Source organism: Bactrocera tryoni, chromosome 4 (genome assembly GCF_016617805.1).
Source record: "Bactrocera tryoni isolate S06 chromosome 4, CSIRO_BtryS06_freeze2, whole genome shotgun sequence".
NCBI classification, from domain to species: Eukaryota; Metazoa; Arthropoda; class Insecta; order Diptera; family Tephritidae; genus Bactrocera; species Bactrocera tryoni.
The window spans coordinates 10,664,958-10,680,235 of NC_052502.1; the positions used below are offsets into that span (position 1 = coordinate 10,664,958).

The 15,278-nt window shown below is 36.5% G+C and overlaps 2 protein-coding genes across 2 annotated transcripts in view; both read left to right on the plus strand.

Moving 5' to 3' along the window:
• The window catches only part of LOC120774041 (Ca(2+)/calmodulin-responsive adenylate cyclase), a 147,638-nt gene extending 139,832 nt beyond the window's left edge, over nt 1–7,806 (plus strand). Inside the window, exons 18-24 of the mRNA XM_040103341.1 lie at nt 16–100; nt 167–301; nt 377–551; nt 617–1,754; nt 4,294–5,594; nt 5,659–6,350; nt 6,924–7,806. Of these exons, the coding sequence (XP_039959275.1) occupies nt 16–100; nt 167–301; nt 377–551; nt 617–1,754; nt 4,294–5,594; nt 5,659–6,350; nt 6,924–7,216 (3,819 nt within the window). The 3' untranslated portion in view covers nt 7,217–7,806. The remainder of the gene's footprint in view (nt 1–15; nt 101–166; nt 302–376; nt 552–616; nt 1,755–4,293; nt 5,595–5,658; nt 6,351–6,923) is intronic.
• A 5,831-nt stretch (nt 7,807–13,637) lies between these two features.
• LOC120773630 (antigen 5 like allergen Cul n 1) lies at nt 13,638–14,791 on the plus strand. Its single transcript, XM_040102636.1, has 3 exons — nt 13,638–13,838; nt 14,079–14,479; nt 14,557–14,791. Exons 1-3 carry the CDS (start codon nt 13,710–13,712, stop codon nt 14,789–14,791), a joined length of 765 nt encoding a protein of 254 aa, XP_039958570.1. The 5' UTR covers nt 13,638–13,709.
• Nucleotides 14,792–15,278: the final 487 nt, after the last annotated feature.

A 15,278-nucleotide genomic window follows, 5' to 3' on the forward strand; every position in this document is an offset into this window, starting at 1 on the left:
ATTATCTGCTTGCAGCTTCTGAAAGAAGATCGCTTTCATGGCATCGATAAAATAAAAACGGTCGGTAGTACCTACATGGCAGTTGTGGGACTTATACCAGGTGAGCATTGAAGCACGCTCATTTTTACCGTCATATTAATAAACTTCAATTCTACTTTTTTCACAGAATACCGCATCAACGCCAATGATCCGAACTCAGTCCGTCGCCACATGACCGCTTTGGTCGAGTATGTGAAGGCTATGAGGCTCTCCTTGCAAGAAATCAACAGTCATTCGTACAACAACTTTATGTTGCGAGTTGGTGAGTGGAAACACAATTATTTTAATAAAAGTCGTTAAAGATTATTTTCACTTTTTTTCTTGCTTTAACCGTTAGGCATTAATATTGGCCCTGTTGTTGCCGGTGTGATTGGGGCGCGCAAGCCACAATATGATATTTGGGGTAATACCGTCAACGTCGCCAGCCGCATGGACTCCACCGGCATACCAGGCTATACGCAGGTGACGCAGGAGGTCGTGGATAGCCTGCAGGGTTCACATTTCGAATTTCGGTAAGTTAAATATTCCCACACTCTCACATATTTTAACAATCACCACTCTCCCATCCACCATACAGCTGCCGCGGTACGATCAAAGTGAAGGGTAAAGGCGACATGGTCACCTACTTCCTGAGTGACTCCTCGAATAACGGTCTCAATGGTGAGGTGCGCAATGCAATGATCGCCAATCGGGCCATCACACAAAATGGCAACGGTTACGCAGCACAACAACAACAACAGCAGCAGCAACAAACCCAATCAAATGGTTTGCATGCACATCCACCGGAATACTACCAGAAACAGTCACAATTCCAGGATAACAGTTATCAGCTGAACATGAACAGCGAGACGTACAACATAAAGAAAGATAATTATGGCTACAACAACATAGATACCAGTCAAGTATTAATGAAGACCTCACCGAATGCGTTGCATGAGGAACAACAACAGCTGCTCATGCACCAGCAACAGCAAGTCGCACAACAACAACCGCAACCGTATCAGCATCACTTAGCGCAACAACAGCAGCAGCGCTTGAATAGTAAATTACAAAAACAACCGAATTTCATCGCCAACGGCGGACTGCCGAATATACGGGAAAATGGACATAACGGCGAACACAACGGCAGCATCGGCAGCGGTAGCAATGGTGTTGGCGGCTACGCCTACAATGGCTACCAACAAGCACAACAGCAGCAACAACAACAACAACAGCAGCAGCAATACAACAATAATTATGCGCATCATCAGCGTTCGCATTCATCCAGCTCGATGGGTGGCGTCGGTGTTATGGGCGTACTCACAATGGCAGCATCATCTTCCCCCGCCCTACCCACACAACAGCAAGTGCAAATGCCAGTACCAGTACCAGTTCCAGTGCCAGTACCAGCACAAGCCAATCCCTCAATGGTAATGTTGCGCGAACAATTTAATATCATTGAAAATCCCGGTGGTAATCGGCTTGAGTACATTAACCATGACCCCTACGCACAAGTGGAGAACTATAACAATTTATTTGCTAATGGTGTTGGTGTTGGTGGCGGTGGTGGTGGTGTAAGCGTTGGTGGTAGGCGTGAAACGCATGCCGCACGCAACTACCATCATTTGCATCACAATCAACAGCATTCATCGTCGTACAGCACGAATAGTAATTGTAATAATTATAATAATTGCCGTGAGAGTGAACCATTGTTGCATGCCGCACCAGTTGCCAAGGTGAGTGAATATGAGTATACATGGAATGAGGAGATACTCTTATGATCATCACTGCAATCCCTCTCATCCACCGATGTTTGATATCACTAAATACATTTGGTGGTTTGGTGGGATTCGCTTTATAGCCCCAAGCATGTGCGTGTGTGTTGAACCCAAAACTAATTAAAGTCGCAATTTAAATATGTGGCAAGGGAATAAAATACTTTTTTTTTGGTTGAAATACATTTTAGGTTAAGTTTCAACTGATAGTATCTAACTTTATATACTTCCACCGAGAGTTAGGTTAGTTCTGAGCTCGAAAAGGTCGCCATTGTTTCATTTCTCAATTGTAGTATTTATTTTTTGCAAACCTATTAAAAAATATTGTTTTTCAAAATATTTAGAATCGATCTCATAATACAAGTAAGTTATAGTACCGTTTCTTCAGCGGGTACTGCGTCGAATATTCTGCATAAAAAATCTCTTGGTGAATATTCTATGTTATTGCAATAAAAGTATTTATTATTGTTGTAAATCATATTCCAACTATTCTTCCGTATAACCAACTATTCTTTCGAAATCAAAATTCCAAAAATTCTATACAACAATAAATTTGAACTTAGGGAACTCCACAGCGTCTTCTTGGATATAAACCGACCATTTTTCCGAAAACAATAATTTTCCAAATTCCTTTTATTAAGGTTGTCTATTTTCTTGTACTATATTTTACTAAAAGTCATAATTCTGTTTCAAGTTTAATTGTAATATAAACATTATTGAGCCCAGTATCCGTACAGAAGTGGAAAAAAATTGGGATGTTATCCGCATACACCAAATGTTGAGATTGTTGGGTCAATGACTATTTTGTTTACATTTTGCCGAGGTCAATAGCCCTTTATTTTACATTTTGAAGGTCAAGGACTACTTTGTCTACATTTAGGCAAGTCCACAACCGTTCCTTACATTTAGCCAAGACAACAACCTTTCTTTACAATCGAGGTCAATGATTTTTTTTACATTTTACATGGTCCATAACCATGCATTTTAGAGTTCAATGACCATTTCACTTATGCTTAGCCAAGTCCACAATATTTATTTGCAATTACCGAAGCCAACAACCTTTGTTTAGATTTGAAGTCAGTGACCTTTTTGTTTTCATTTTGCGTGGTCAATGACCCCTTTGTTTGCATTATGAGGTCAATGGACCTTTTGTTCACATTTTGCCTAGCCCAATAACCTTTATTTTAAATTTTAAAGGTCAAGAACTATTTGTTCTACAAGACCACAACCTTTGTTTACATTTAGCCAAGCCAAAAACCTTTGTTTACATTTAGGCAAGTCAAAAACCGTTGTTTACATTTGAGGTCAGTGACCTTTTCGTTTGCATTATACGTTGTCAATACCACTTTGTTTGCATTTTAGAGATCAATGAACAGTTACTTGCACATAGCCAAGCCCACAACCTTTTTTTTTACAAATTTGAGGTCAGTCAGCCTTTTGTTTACATTAAAGTATTTGTTATACGTGATTAGCACCCCAGTCTTAAGTCATAATAATGCTTTCTAAACCGAAATCCAGATGCTTAGTAGGCTCTGCAAAATATGGTTAATTAAATTTTAATTCAAGTTATTACATTTTCTAATCAAAAACTAGAATTTCAATTAATTCTGAAATATTTCGGGATGCCAGAGTTATCATTTTCAAGTACCGAAATCTGGATAATCACAAATTTAACAACAAATTTTGATCTTAAGGTCGGAAGAATAATTTACTGACATGGTTAACCCTTTCAGAGCTTGAGTGTTTCTGAAACCCAAAATTCCGATAGTCAACCTCTATTCCTATTTTAATTCTAGCTTTGTAAGAGTAATTTAGGAAAATTGAAAGACATCTCGCTAATCGAACAAGAGTATTTTTAAGCATACTGTTTTCAGAAATGAGAAGTGCTCAAGTCATATTCGCCACATTCCAAAAACTATTGCGACTTTTCGTATATACCCACACCCTTGCCTCCTTACACACATGAATGTACATATTTTTTATATCTATGTGGGTGATTTTTGGACCAGTTTATGTTGCCTTTAAACTAACATTTGAGACTAACAAAAATCAGCTGTGTTTTTTCCTATTGAAGAGTACCTTATATATGTATTTGTGTATATCCTGCGAGCTTTTTACTCATTCATTTCTAATGTGAACCATTTAATTGTGTTATCTCTTTGCATGTATTCGTAAACGACATTGTACACGCACACACATGATTCCAAAACCAAAAAAAAAAAATAAACATACTTTCGCAAAACAATAAAATACCCGCCGTGTTCCAACTCGCTCACCATAAATGTGCCATCCAAACGACCGACCGACCGGCCGATCGCCCGCCCGCCTGCTTGTCGTGCATTCATTTCACCAAAAATTCAACATTTTTTCCAAACACACACACACAACACAAAACGCATTAAATCACACATTCACGGTTAATGGGTAACAACATGTTGTTGCTGAATTCATGGTTGCTGGGCTTACGCGTTGCGGTGACGTGAACTAACATGAAATACAGATAATGCCAATGCAACAGCATCCACAAGCATATCCACCTAAATATGAGCCACCACGGTACATGTGTCCTAATACCATAATGCTACAGCAGCAACAACATTTACAGCAACAGCTGCAATTGCAACATCACCATCATCATCAGCAGCAATTGCATCAACAATATCCACTATACTCGCAACACCCACAACCGCCATTACCAATTCCGCCACCCAAACCCTCAAATCTAACTGCATCCTCATTAGCCACAGCCTCAGTGTCAGCCTCAGCCTCAGCCTTAGGCTCAGCATCATCATTGAAACAGAATACACCTCTCATACGCACTACCTATATGAAGCCCCTGCCGAAGTTGCCGACCGAGATCGATGAGAGCCGTGAGATGTCTTCCACCGATGATCTCAGTTCCCGCCCACATTCGCCATCGATGAGCTCCTCAGACGAAAGCTACTCGAAGACGACCGAAGGCGAAGCCGACGAAGATTCACCACGCATCACGGCTTTGAACAAACACAATCATCTTCACCAGCAACAGCAACAGCAACAACGTAATGGCGCCAATCCGCTACAATGGTTATACCCGTGCGACATACAAGTAGATCCCACGTCACCGGTGGTGGATATGTCGAATCTAAAAGATTTCGAAGTGAGCTCCACAACAGAGAGTCAAGGTCAACAGACGAATACCACACACAACAAAGGCGACTCCTGCAATAGTTTTGAGTATCAAGACCGTGTATTGCTCGCGGCCAATAAGAAAGCGACCAGCAATGGTGGCAGCAGTAACGGCTGTGGTGGCGGCAATGGTGGCGGTGGCAATGGCGGTGGTTCGACATCGGCCAGCAATTCGGCGAAATCGCCATTCGAGAGGGAACTGCAAAGACTTTTGAATGAATCAACACGTGCACGCGCACTGGCCGCCGCCACCTCATCGTCGGGCGGCAATATAACATCCGCCTCGAACTCCAACAGCAATCCAGAGGGCAATACGACAAGCAATAGCAGTAGTCGCAACAATATCGAATTAAGCTATTCGGCGAGCAACAGTAAATTGAGCTCCACTAACGGTTTGGCAATCGGTGGTAGCGGCAGTAATGGCAATCTCAGCGGCAGCAATTCAATGAGCGGCAACAATAACCAAAAATCGTTGAACACAACGATCTTGGATGAGCTGATTTCGCCAACAACGGGACGTCAGCCGTCGAAGATACCGATCAGCACGAGTTTCATGATTGCCAAGCACCCTGTCGGACTGGAGGCCATCAAGGAGATTACGCGTAACAAAAATCCATCAGAATCTAGCCAAATGTACGTGCCCAAATATAATAGTACTCTATATTCTAAATGCCTTTATTTTCTTATTATTTTCCAGGCAAACTTCCGATACAGAATCCTGTGAGATTTTGCACGACAACTGCAATCAGCTGAATTTGAATATTTTGGACGCAGTCAACAACCAGTCGTCCACATCAACGGGCACCAATTGTCGCGATTCGATGCCACCGCAGCAGCAGTCCAAAGATCACAATCATCGACATCGTCAGCGTCCACGCTCCAAAGATTTCGATCAGAGTCGTGAGAGTCTCGATCAGCTGGCAGACGGTGGTGAACCTCAGCAGCAGCAACAACAGCGGCATGTGCGTCATCATCATCATCACCACCACCATCACCATCAGCGACCACGTGTTAATCACCAGACAGCGTTGAGTAACGACACCGAACGCGACGATACCGAAGATAATTTAGCCGATGAGGAGTTCGAGGATGATGAGGTGGGACTTGATGTGCGAAAGAAACGTTTGGCCCCAGTGCCAATGGAACAGCAGCATGTCAATAATATTGGCGGCGTTGTCAATTGTTACGAAGATGATGAGAACGAACATGTACATGACGGTCACGATGACTATGGTGACGATATGGATGAGGAGCGGCATATGGAAATGAATGTGATAAACGATGAACTGAAATATGGTGCGGGGCATCATAATCACCAGTCGATGGACTCAAATCCTTTGGAAAGTCAATCGGAGTGGTCAGATGACGATTGCCGCGAAGAGGCTACAGGTAAGAAATATGGTAGAATTGTGAAATACTATACGTTAGTTAAACTTGTAAATATAAAAGCTTTCGGATTGATGTACTGTGTTCTCCCTCTGAAGCTTAAAAGTTTTAAACATCTTAGCATCCATTTAAAGTTTGACATAAACCGCTCGAGACTGCCTGTCACTGTTGATTGTGAAACAATTTTAGAGACACCAAAAAGCTTTTAAATTTAATCCACACCGTTATTGGAAAAGAAAATTAATATCGTTCCCTCGATCAATTACCATTTCTCTCTTTTTTCCCTCACGCTCTCTCTCTCTCTCTCTCTCTCTCTCTCGTTTGGCTCTATAAAAATAAAACAAACTGTGTGGCCACTTTTTTTTGATATTTTATTAAAGGTTAAAAATTCTTACTTACAACCTTCCTTTCAAGTATTATACATATATAAAGTCTGGTTTCTACCCAGTTGTCGAATGCGAGTGTTTCAAATTTGTATCGATATGGTTTTGTTTTTTATCTAGCTCGACACTCTATCTAAAATCACTTGAAAATATAACTCTTCATACATTCTCCAACGTTCTTCTTTCCCCACAGGTGGCGCCGAGTCAACGGGCTACATAACCGATGAACCGGGCCTAGAAAATATATCATTACTTAACGAAGCCGGTCTTACAGACGCCGAAGGCGCACTATCCGATGTCAATTCACTTTACAATGCGCCCGATGTGGACGACACTTCGGTGTCGAGTCGTGCCAGCTCACGACTACTCAGCTTAGATTCGTTAAGTGGGCTTTACGATTGCGATTTGGACTCCAAGCATGAAATGGCTATCGTTAATGTGTCGCACAAAATCACAAGTAAATTTGGGCCACAACAACAAAGTTAATCGCAAAAACACGAATGATGAGTGCTTAGCTGTGGTGAAAATGTGAGAACGGAAACAAACTCCAATTAAATACATACATACGTACATACAAACTGCGACATACATACATACATACATGCCTACAAACGAGCATATAAGATAAGAGATAAAAGAGAGCTAGAAATGGTGTCTATTATTTTTCGGTGAATATACTGTAGCCCTTTCCCCCCAATATGTATGTATGTATGTGAGTAACTAAATAAGTATTTAATGGTTGTAGGCATATACACAGTGGACTTAGAAAACATAAGATTTCTTAAGGATGATATCATACAATGCATACAAGTAAAATGTACAGTTAAGATATTGATAGATTGAATGAAGAATTGGTGCCTCCGACACTGTTATTATAGCGATATACATACATACAAACCACAACTCAGCTGGTATGTAGGAATGACCATAGCACAACACACAAAAAATGTTGAATTTAAACATTGATGATAGCAGCTCATGCATAAGACAGGATAGAGATACTTACACAAACGTAGAGAGATCGGTATGTGGAAGCTCTATAGAGTTTCTTTGTTAATCTACAAATAGCATGTAAGCGTAAATTAAGTTAATAACTGTATGTATATTTATTTAGAGATATATGTATGTATATGTAAAATAAAATCATTGCGTAAACGCACTTAAGAAATAATGCTTTAAGAGAAAAGAAGAAGAAGCGGAAAAATAAGAAGAAGAAGAAGCGGAAAACGTAAATCCAGTGCTAGTTTTGGGGATACAGTGTTGAGCCAGGCTTAAAATCGTTTAGACAGCATGTATTCCTTCACTCGTAAGTAAAATACGAAGGCATTGTAGCAATCTTCTTTGGTGGACGTCTTATACAGTCATCTGCCATTAAGATGATTCGAATATATATATTTATATGTATTTCTGTGAAGCAAACATAAGTTTCGAAAATCAATTATTACCTTAAATGCCGGTGGGCATGTGTAAAGTACCCTTGTCTCTCTCTCTCTGTGTTAGCCACACACACAGATGAGTTTGAATTGCTGAACTAAATACTTAAACTATAATGTGTATACTTACTTACATAAATAAGCTAAATTTATGAATATGCACACTTTAAAATGCATGCATATGTAATTATATACAATTTACTATATGTATTAGCTGTGTCTTTGAAAGTGATCAAGGTGAAGATATGCTGTTTTTAGTTTTTTTTATTGAATTTTCTTGTCTAACCTTTTATTTTTTTATATTCCCTTTTTTAAATTTTTTGCTATTTTTTTAATTTTTTCGTATTATTTTAATCTTAAACTAATTTTTAATATTTTTATTTTTTTTAATTTCATAATTTTTTTAATTTTATATTAATTTTTTTAATATATTGTTTGTAGAGTTTTCTTTTAACTCTATACCTATTAGTTTTTAATATGTTATTTTTAAATATTTTTTGTTAATTGTTTTTTAATTTTTTTGTGTATTTTTTATATTTTTATTTCTTTTTTAATAATTGTTTGTTGATTTTTCTCTTATTTTACTTTTATTTTATATTAATTTTTAATATTTTATTTTTTATAGTAATATTTTTTGTTAATTATTTAACGTTTTTTATTTCTGAATATTTTTATTTATATTCCTTTTTTCTATATGTTAGTTTTTAATATTTGTGTTAAATTTTCTTTTATGTTTTTAATTATTTGTATTTTTTTAAACTCTTATATAATATTATTTTTATTCTTTTAATTTTATATTAATTTTTAATATTTTTTATTTTTTGATTAATCATTTAATGCTTTATTTTTAATTTTTATTTTTGTTTGTATTTTTTATCTTTTTTTATTTGTTTTTGTAATTATACATTAATTTTTAATATTCTTATTATTTTAATATTTTTTTTAATTATTTTGAGCTTTTATTAAATCTTTTATTATTTTTTTTTACTTTTAAATATATATTTTGTTAACATTTTCTTTTAATTTTTTTTAATATTAAATTTTTCATAATTTTTTTTTTTTTAATTTTTTATTTTTATATTTTCTTTATTTTGTGTTTTTTATTTTTTTATTTATTTATTTTTTTCTCTGTTTTTCTCTTTGTGAACGTTTCAGTGGTAAAATAATTTGTTATTTTGTTAAATTATTTTTTCAAATCTTTTCCAATTTGTTAAAACTCACCAGAGAATTCATCGTACTTTGCAAACTACTGTCGGTAATAACTGTAAAAAGTATCCAGCAAACATCAATGTAACAGACTCTGAATGAAAAATTAACAAACCGACAGCATATTTAATAAATTTAAGCCGGACAGAAGCGGAAATAGGTGTCAGTAGTAATACTCGTAGTATTTTTTTGAGGTTAGGTCTTTTGAAATTTTGGACACTAGTCGTTTTCGAGCGATATATTACGATTGTCGATAGTCCGTTCCCACGATAGTCGGGTCTACGTAACTGGATTTTTATTCGGCCCAGGACTGTCAAGAATTGTGCCGCTACAACAACAACAACATTACCGATTAAACTGAAAATTAATATTGAGGTGTTTTATAATACGAGATATCCGAATTTAAGATTATTTTCGTGGCAACCTGTCAGTGGTGATATTTATTTTTTAGGTTAGAGTTTTTTTCTTATATTTTTGAACAGTAACCTCTTTATATTTGTATATTCGTAATTTGTCAAATAGTTAATATTGTTTTAAAAGAAAAAGTAAATAAAAGTATATGAAAACGATTCAAGCTTTGATTATTCCAATGGAATTTTCGATAATGTCTTAAAAATACAAAACAAAAATAAAATTTTTTCGATTTTTATAATACCGTCTTAAAACTGCGTTTTCAAAATTAAATAATACCTAAAATTTCTGTTTCCCTTAATTTGATTCATTGTATTCTATAATTCGCTGCATCGTGTATTTTTTATTATTTTTATTTTTTTTTTATTTTTTTTAATTATTTATCTCTTTATGAAAAATAATAACTTTTATCGTCCTTAACCAACGAGCATACTTTCACCTCGATCACTTTTAAATTGCGTTCGGTTCGATTCTGTTTTTTAAGTATGTCTTTATATGTATGTCACGTTGTAAAATGCGAAACGCCAAGCGTTTTAGTTAGTTCTAATAATTGTTTGCAAATTTCTAAGTACATTAATATATATATTTAAATATGTAAGTAGTGGAGTTGCCAACATAACCAAAATGCGCGATTAATTAAGTCGAGTTAGCGACAGTTCGTTGAATTAAAACATTAACACACACAAACATACAAGAATAATTTGCATAAGTTCTGCTTCGATAAGTTTTTTGAACGCATTTTATTTTCCAAAACAATTTTATTTAAATTTATTTTCGATTTCTATTTTTTATTAATTTATTTCGTAGTATATACAAATGTATGTAGGTTAATTTAGTTTTTTACAATATTTTATACGCTTATTTAAGGTATTTAAATATACTATTTGCGTAGGCAGCCCGAGTAATGAATATTTATGTAATTAAACAGGCGTTGTGCACATGTTATTTACTTAAAGTCTATCCATGAAGTATGTACATACATACATACTCGTACATAACTTCGGAGATATGTATTAAGCAAAGGAAGCTTCTCATGCACAACTAACTATGTACTTTAATTTTATATTGTATCAATTATTATCTACAATGTGAGCAAAATTAGTAAACAATTTCACAAATTATACGCTGTATATACAATACATACATAAATAAATGAAGTGAATAAAAAACTATTATATTAAAAATAAAAAAAATATGTATACATATATATGTATATTAGTCTTTCTTCTTATAAACGGTTTGGTGGGTTATAATAAAAAATTAGTTGAGAGTTGGTAGAAAAAAATACAAATTTAGTGAAGTAATACTAGCTGATAAAATTTGAGCCGAACTGATCCGTGACGTCGAAAAAATCTAACGAATGACGATCCATCCCGGCCTAGGCTTATAACAAGTATATGGAAATTTGGATTAAGCCTTGGCTCATGAGTCTATTTTGAAACCAATAATAAAGATGTGCACGTAAGTTCCCCAAAAAACGAATTTTAATCAACGAAAATAGTCTTATTATTTTTTTAAATATTCTTTACTAAGATCTAAACGCGAAACCATTGGTTTTCGTAAAGGTCGAAAGAACAGCTGGTACGATGAGGACTGTCGTGGCGCAGTGGAGAGAAAACAGACAGTGTAGTGTGGATCGACCACAACACGAGAGTTGAAGAGGGAAGCGGGACGCATATGCAGACAAAAAAGAAAGGGGGCGAAATGTGTGAGAATGAAGAGCTTGGTAAGCTAACCAATAGAGGAATGCCCAGACCGGAGCATAGTCTTGTAGGGCCAAAAGTGGTGATCTAGTGGCTGAGCATACTGAAGTTATGGAGGGAACACTTCTCCAGCCTGCTGAACGGCATTAAAAGTGTGAAATCTGGAGGTGGCGAACCAGATTTCCCAAACGATGACGATAGAATAGATGTTTCACTGCCCGATTATGATGAAGTTCGAATAGCAATTACCCGCCTGAAGAGCAACAAAGCGAAAGGTGCAGACGTATTACCGGCCGAGCTATATAAATACGGTGGCGAAGAACTGACAATGTGCATGCATCAGCTTCTTTGCAAGCTATGGTCGGATGAAAGCATGCCCAACGATTGGAATTTAAGTGTGCTCTGCCCGTGGGATAAACCTCATTAATATCGCATATAAGGTTCTATCGAGCGTAGTATGTGAAAGACTGAAGCCCACCGTCAACAAACTGTTTGGACCTTATCAGTGTGGGAAAATCTAGACCTGGAAAAACTAATATCGACCAGACTTTCACCATGCGCCAAATCTTGGAAAAGGCCCGTGAACGGAAGATCGACATACATCACCTCTTTGTCGATTTTAAAGCCGCCTTCGACAGCACGAAAAGAAACCGCCGTTATGCCGCTATGTCTGAACTTGGTATCCTCATAAAGCTAATACGGCTCTGTAAGCTGACGTTGAGCATCACCAAAAGTTCCGTCAGGATCGAGAAGAACCTCTCCGAGCCGTTCCATACCAAGCGAGCTTTCAGACAATGCGACTCCCTTTCGTGTGACTTCTTTAACCTACTTCTGGAGAAAATTATACGAGTTGTAGTGCTGAATAGAGAAGGTACAATCCTTATTAATAGTGTACAACTGCTGACGTACGCTAATGATATTGTTATCATTGATCTCAACAACCACGCCGTTAGTTTAGCTTACTCCAGACTTCGCCAAATAGCGAAAAAAACGACAGGCGCTCTTGTTAACTCGGCTATAAACGTGTAAGCGATGTCTATGCCAATGAAGAAGAAGATCTAAACACTTTTGTTTGTTTGAACCAATTGTCGAAGTACTTTTGTCACTCTCATTGAGGTATCTCCAAAACATGCCTTTTGAACGCGTCAAATGTCATCAGGTGTCGGGAATAAGTCATTAGGTGCCAAGAGAGGACTATATGGTGGATGACGTATGAAAGTGATGTTTTGAGCTCGCATTATCGCGGTGAAGAGTGATCCGTCCTCGGCAGATGGTTTTCCTAATTTCTTGAAAGACAACTGGCAAAAAAATGGTTATATACCATTCAGAATTTACTGTTCTGGGAATGTTAATATTTAATATTTCTAGTTCCACTAATGCCCATAGTTGCTCCAATCTCCCGATAGGTCACAAGACGATCTTGCAATATTAGTTTGCGCATAGAAGCAGTAGTTTCCGTCACTGATTTTGGACGACGGTTTAATGTGGTTTGTGGACCGGTGGAATCATCGATACATGTTTGTACAAAAATAATGGCGATGAGAACGTAACCGACGTAATGACGATCTTTATCACGCCATGATAACCGACTAGTGCAGACCTGAAGTTGAAGCTCGTGATCTCGGCGACATTTGGTTTCAACAATATGGCACCACTTCCCACACATCGCATCAACCAATGGATTTATTGAGAGAACTCTTCGGCGAACAGATAATTTCACGTTTTGTGCCGGACGATTGGCTACCAAGATCATGTGATATGACACCGTTAGACTTTTTCCTGTGAGAATATGTTAAGTCTAAAGCCTTTGCAGACAATACCGCTTTGATTTAGGCCTTAAAGCAACTGTCTGTATTCTCTATTTTCATTATTCTTGGACATTTCCAATCCATCTCATTCAACTAATGAAAGCTGGTCTGATATATTTTATATTATTCAAAGTATGAAGAACAAATATTTAGAAAACACACACTAGTAGAAATGTCACGTTAATTGGTTCTACTAACCCATGGAAAATTAAGATATGCTTTAACTAAGTTTAACGGTATTTGTGGTTTATCTGCACGGAAGTGCTGATCGGAAAGAAATTGGCGTGAAATACTCAATTCCAAGGTATTAAATCCCAGCACAAAGAGGATTCAGCTTGCTAAACGATCGTTTATACGGTAATCGGCATTACGAGGGATAAGGTTGAAAAACTTCGTTCAACTTTTACAAAACGAAAATATGAAAATATTTTTTGCAAGTGTATTAACAACGTTTTTAGCATTAAGCACCGCACTGGAAGACTATTGTGATCCGGAATTATGTAGAAATACGGGAGGAAACAAACATATTGCATGCAACAACAACGGCGTATGTGTTGATACGGATTTATTTGATAATTTAAGGAATAAGTAAAAAAAAATAGTTATGGTAGGATTGCTTAAAATGGCATATCGGACACTTGTTAGAAATATTCGAATATTCGAGACGCAACGCACATATAATCCGAATTCAGTGGAAACAGTAGAAGAAAAAATTATTTTTTTTTTTCTAATCACGACATATTTGCAATAACGGTAACAATAAAATACAAAATTTATACACCAACAGAACTTCCATGAAAGATGTTCTCCTGATGCAAGATTGGTAGATTTGAACTTCTATATACCGTTAATTTTAAACGAGCACAATGAAAGACGAAACAAAGTGGCTGCCGGCAATGTAACGGGTTATGCGAGCGCTAAGCGTATGTCCGTAATGCAGTGGGACGATGAATTGGCTGATGTGGCTACCTTCAATGTGAAAAAATGCGATTGCGAATATGATGGCTGTCGAAATGTCAGGCGCTTCAAATATACCGGTCAAAATATTGTCAGTCAAGGTTACACCGGCAAGGAGAATGCTTTCAGTAATAAAGAAATCATTCAAGATGCTATCCAAAGTTGGTTTGAAGAATATATCGGTGGTTCAATGACTTACATGAATAACTATCCAGATGATTTTGATATTTAGTAAGCTGTAGTACAGACATTTGTATATAAAAATATTTTGTTGAAGTTTGTGTTAACACATTTAATCCTTTTTTTAGTAAAGAATTTTCACACTTTGCACTCATGGTTACCGAAGCAAGTAATTATGTGGGATGTGCCGCGTCACGCTACAAGGAGGAGCAATACAATACCGTTTTATTAACATGCAATTATGCTTCGGCTGCTCTGCAGAATCGTCCAATCTATGTAGAGGGTCCAGCTGCGTCGGGTTGCAAAAGTGGCAAAAATGACACATATCCGGCATTATGCTCCATCGCTGAGGTATATGAATAATTTGATGACAATGTAAAAGAAATTTATGTATATTCATTATTTTTAAATATACTGAGTGTGATGGTTACAATTAAATTTATTATACTTAATACATTATCATATTATATTTTTTATTCACAAATAACAATAATATAAATAAGAGATGCATTTGGCACCTATATTTTTATATACGCATCTATAACGCCTCTATACTTATTGTAACTGATTTCTTGCACAGTCTTCTGCTGTTTGCATAATTTTAGGCTTAATATGTATGTATATGAATTGGCGTTAAAAGAGTTTAATTGATGGCCAGTATTAGAAAAAGTTAATGAAATATTGATTTAAATTTAAATACGAATTTAAACTTCAAACTATTTTTTTCAAAGATGGAAAATTAAGGGATTCCTCAAATTGGCTATTTCAACCGAGAAATCTGTCTAGAAAAGAAACGGAGCCATTTCCTAATTGACAGCATACGAACAGCTGTGACAACTGGCGTTGAGTC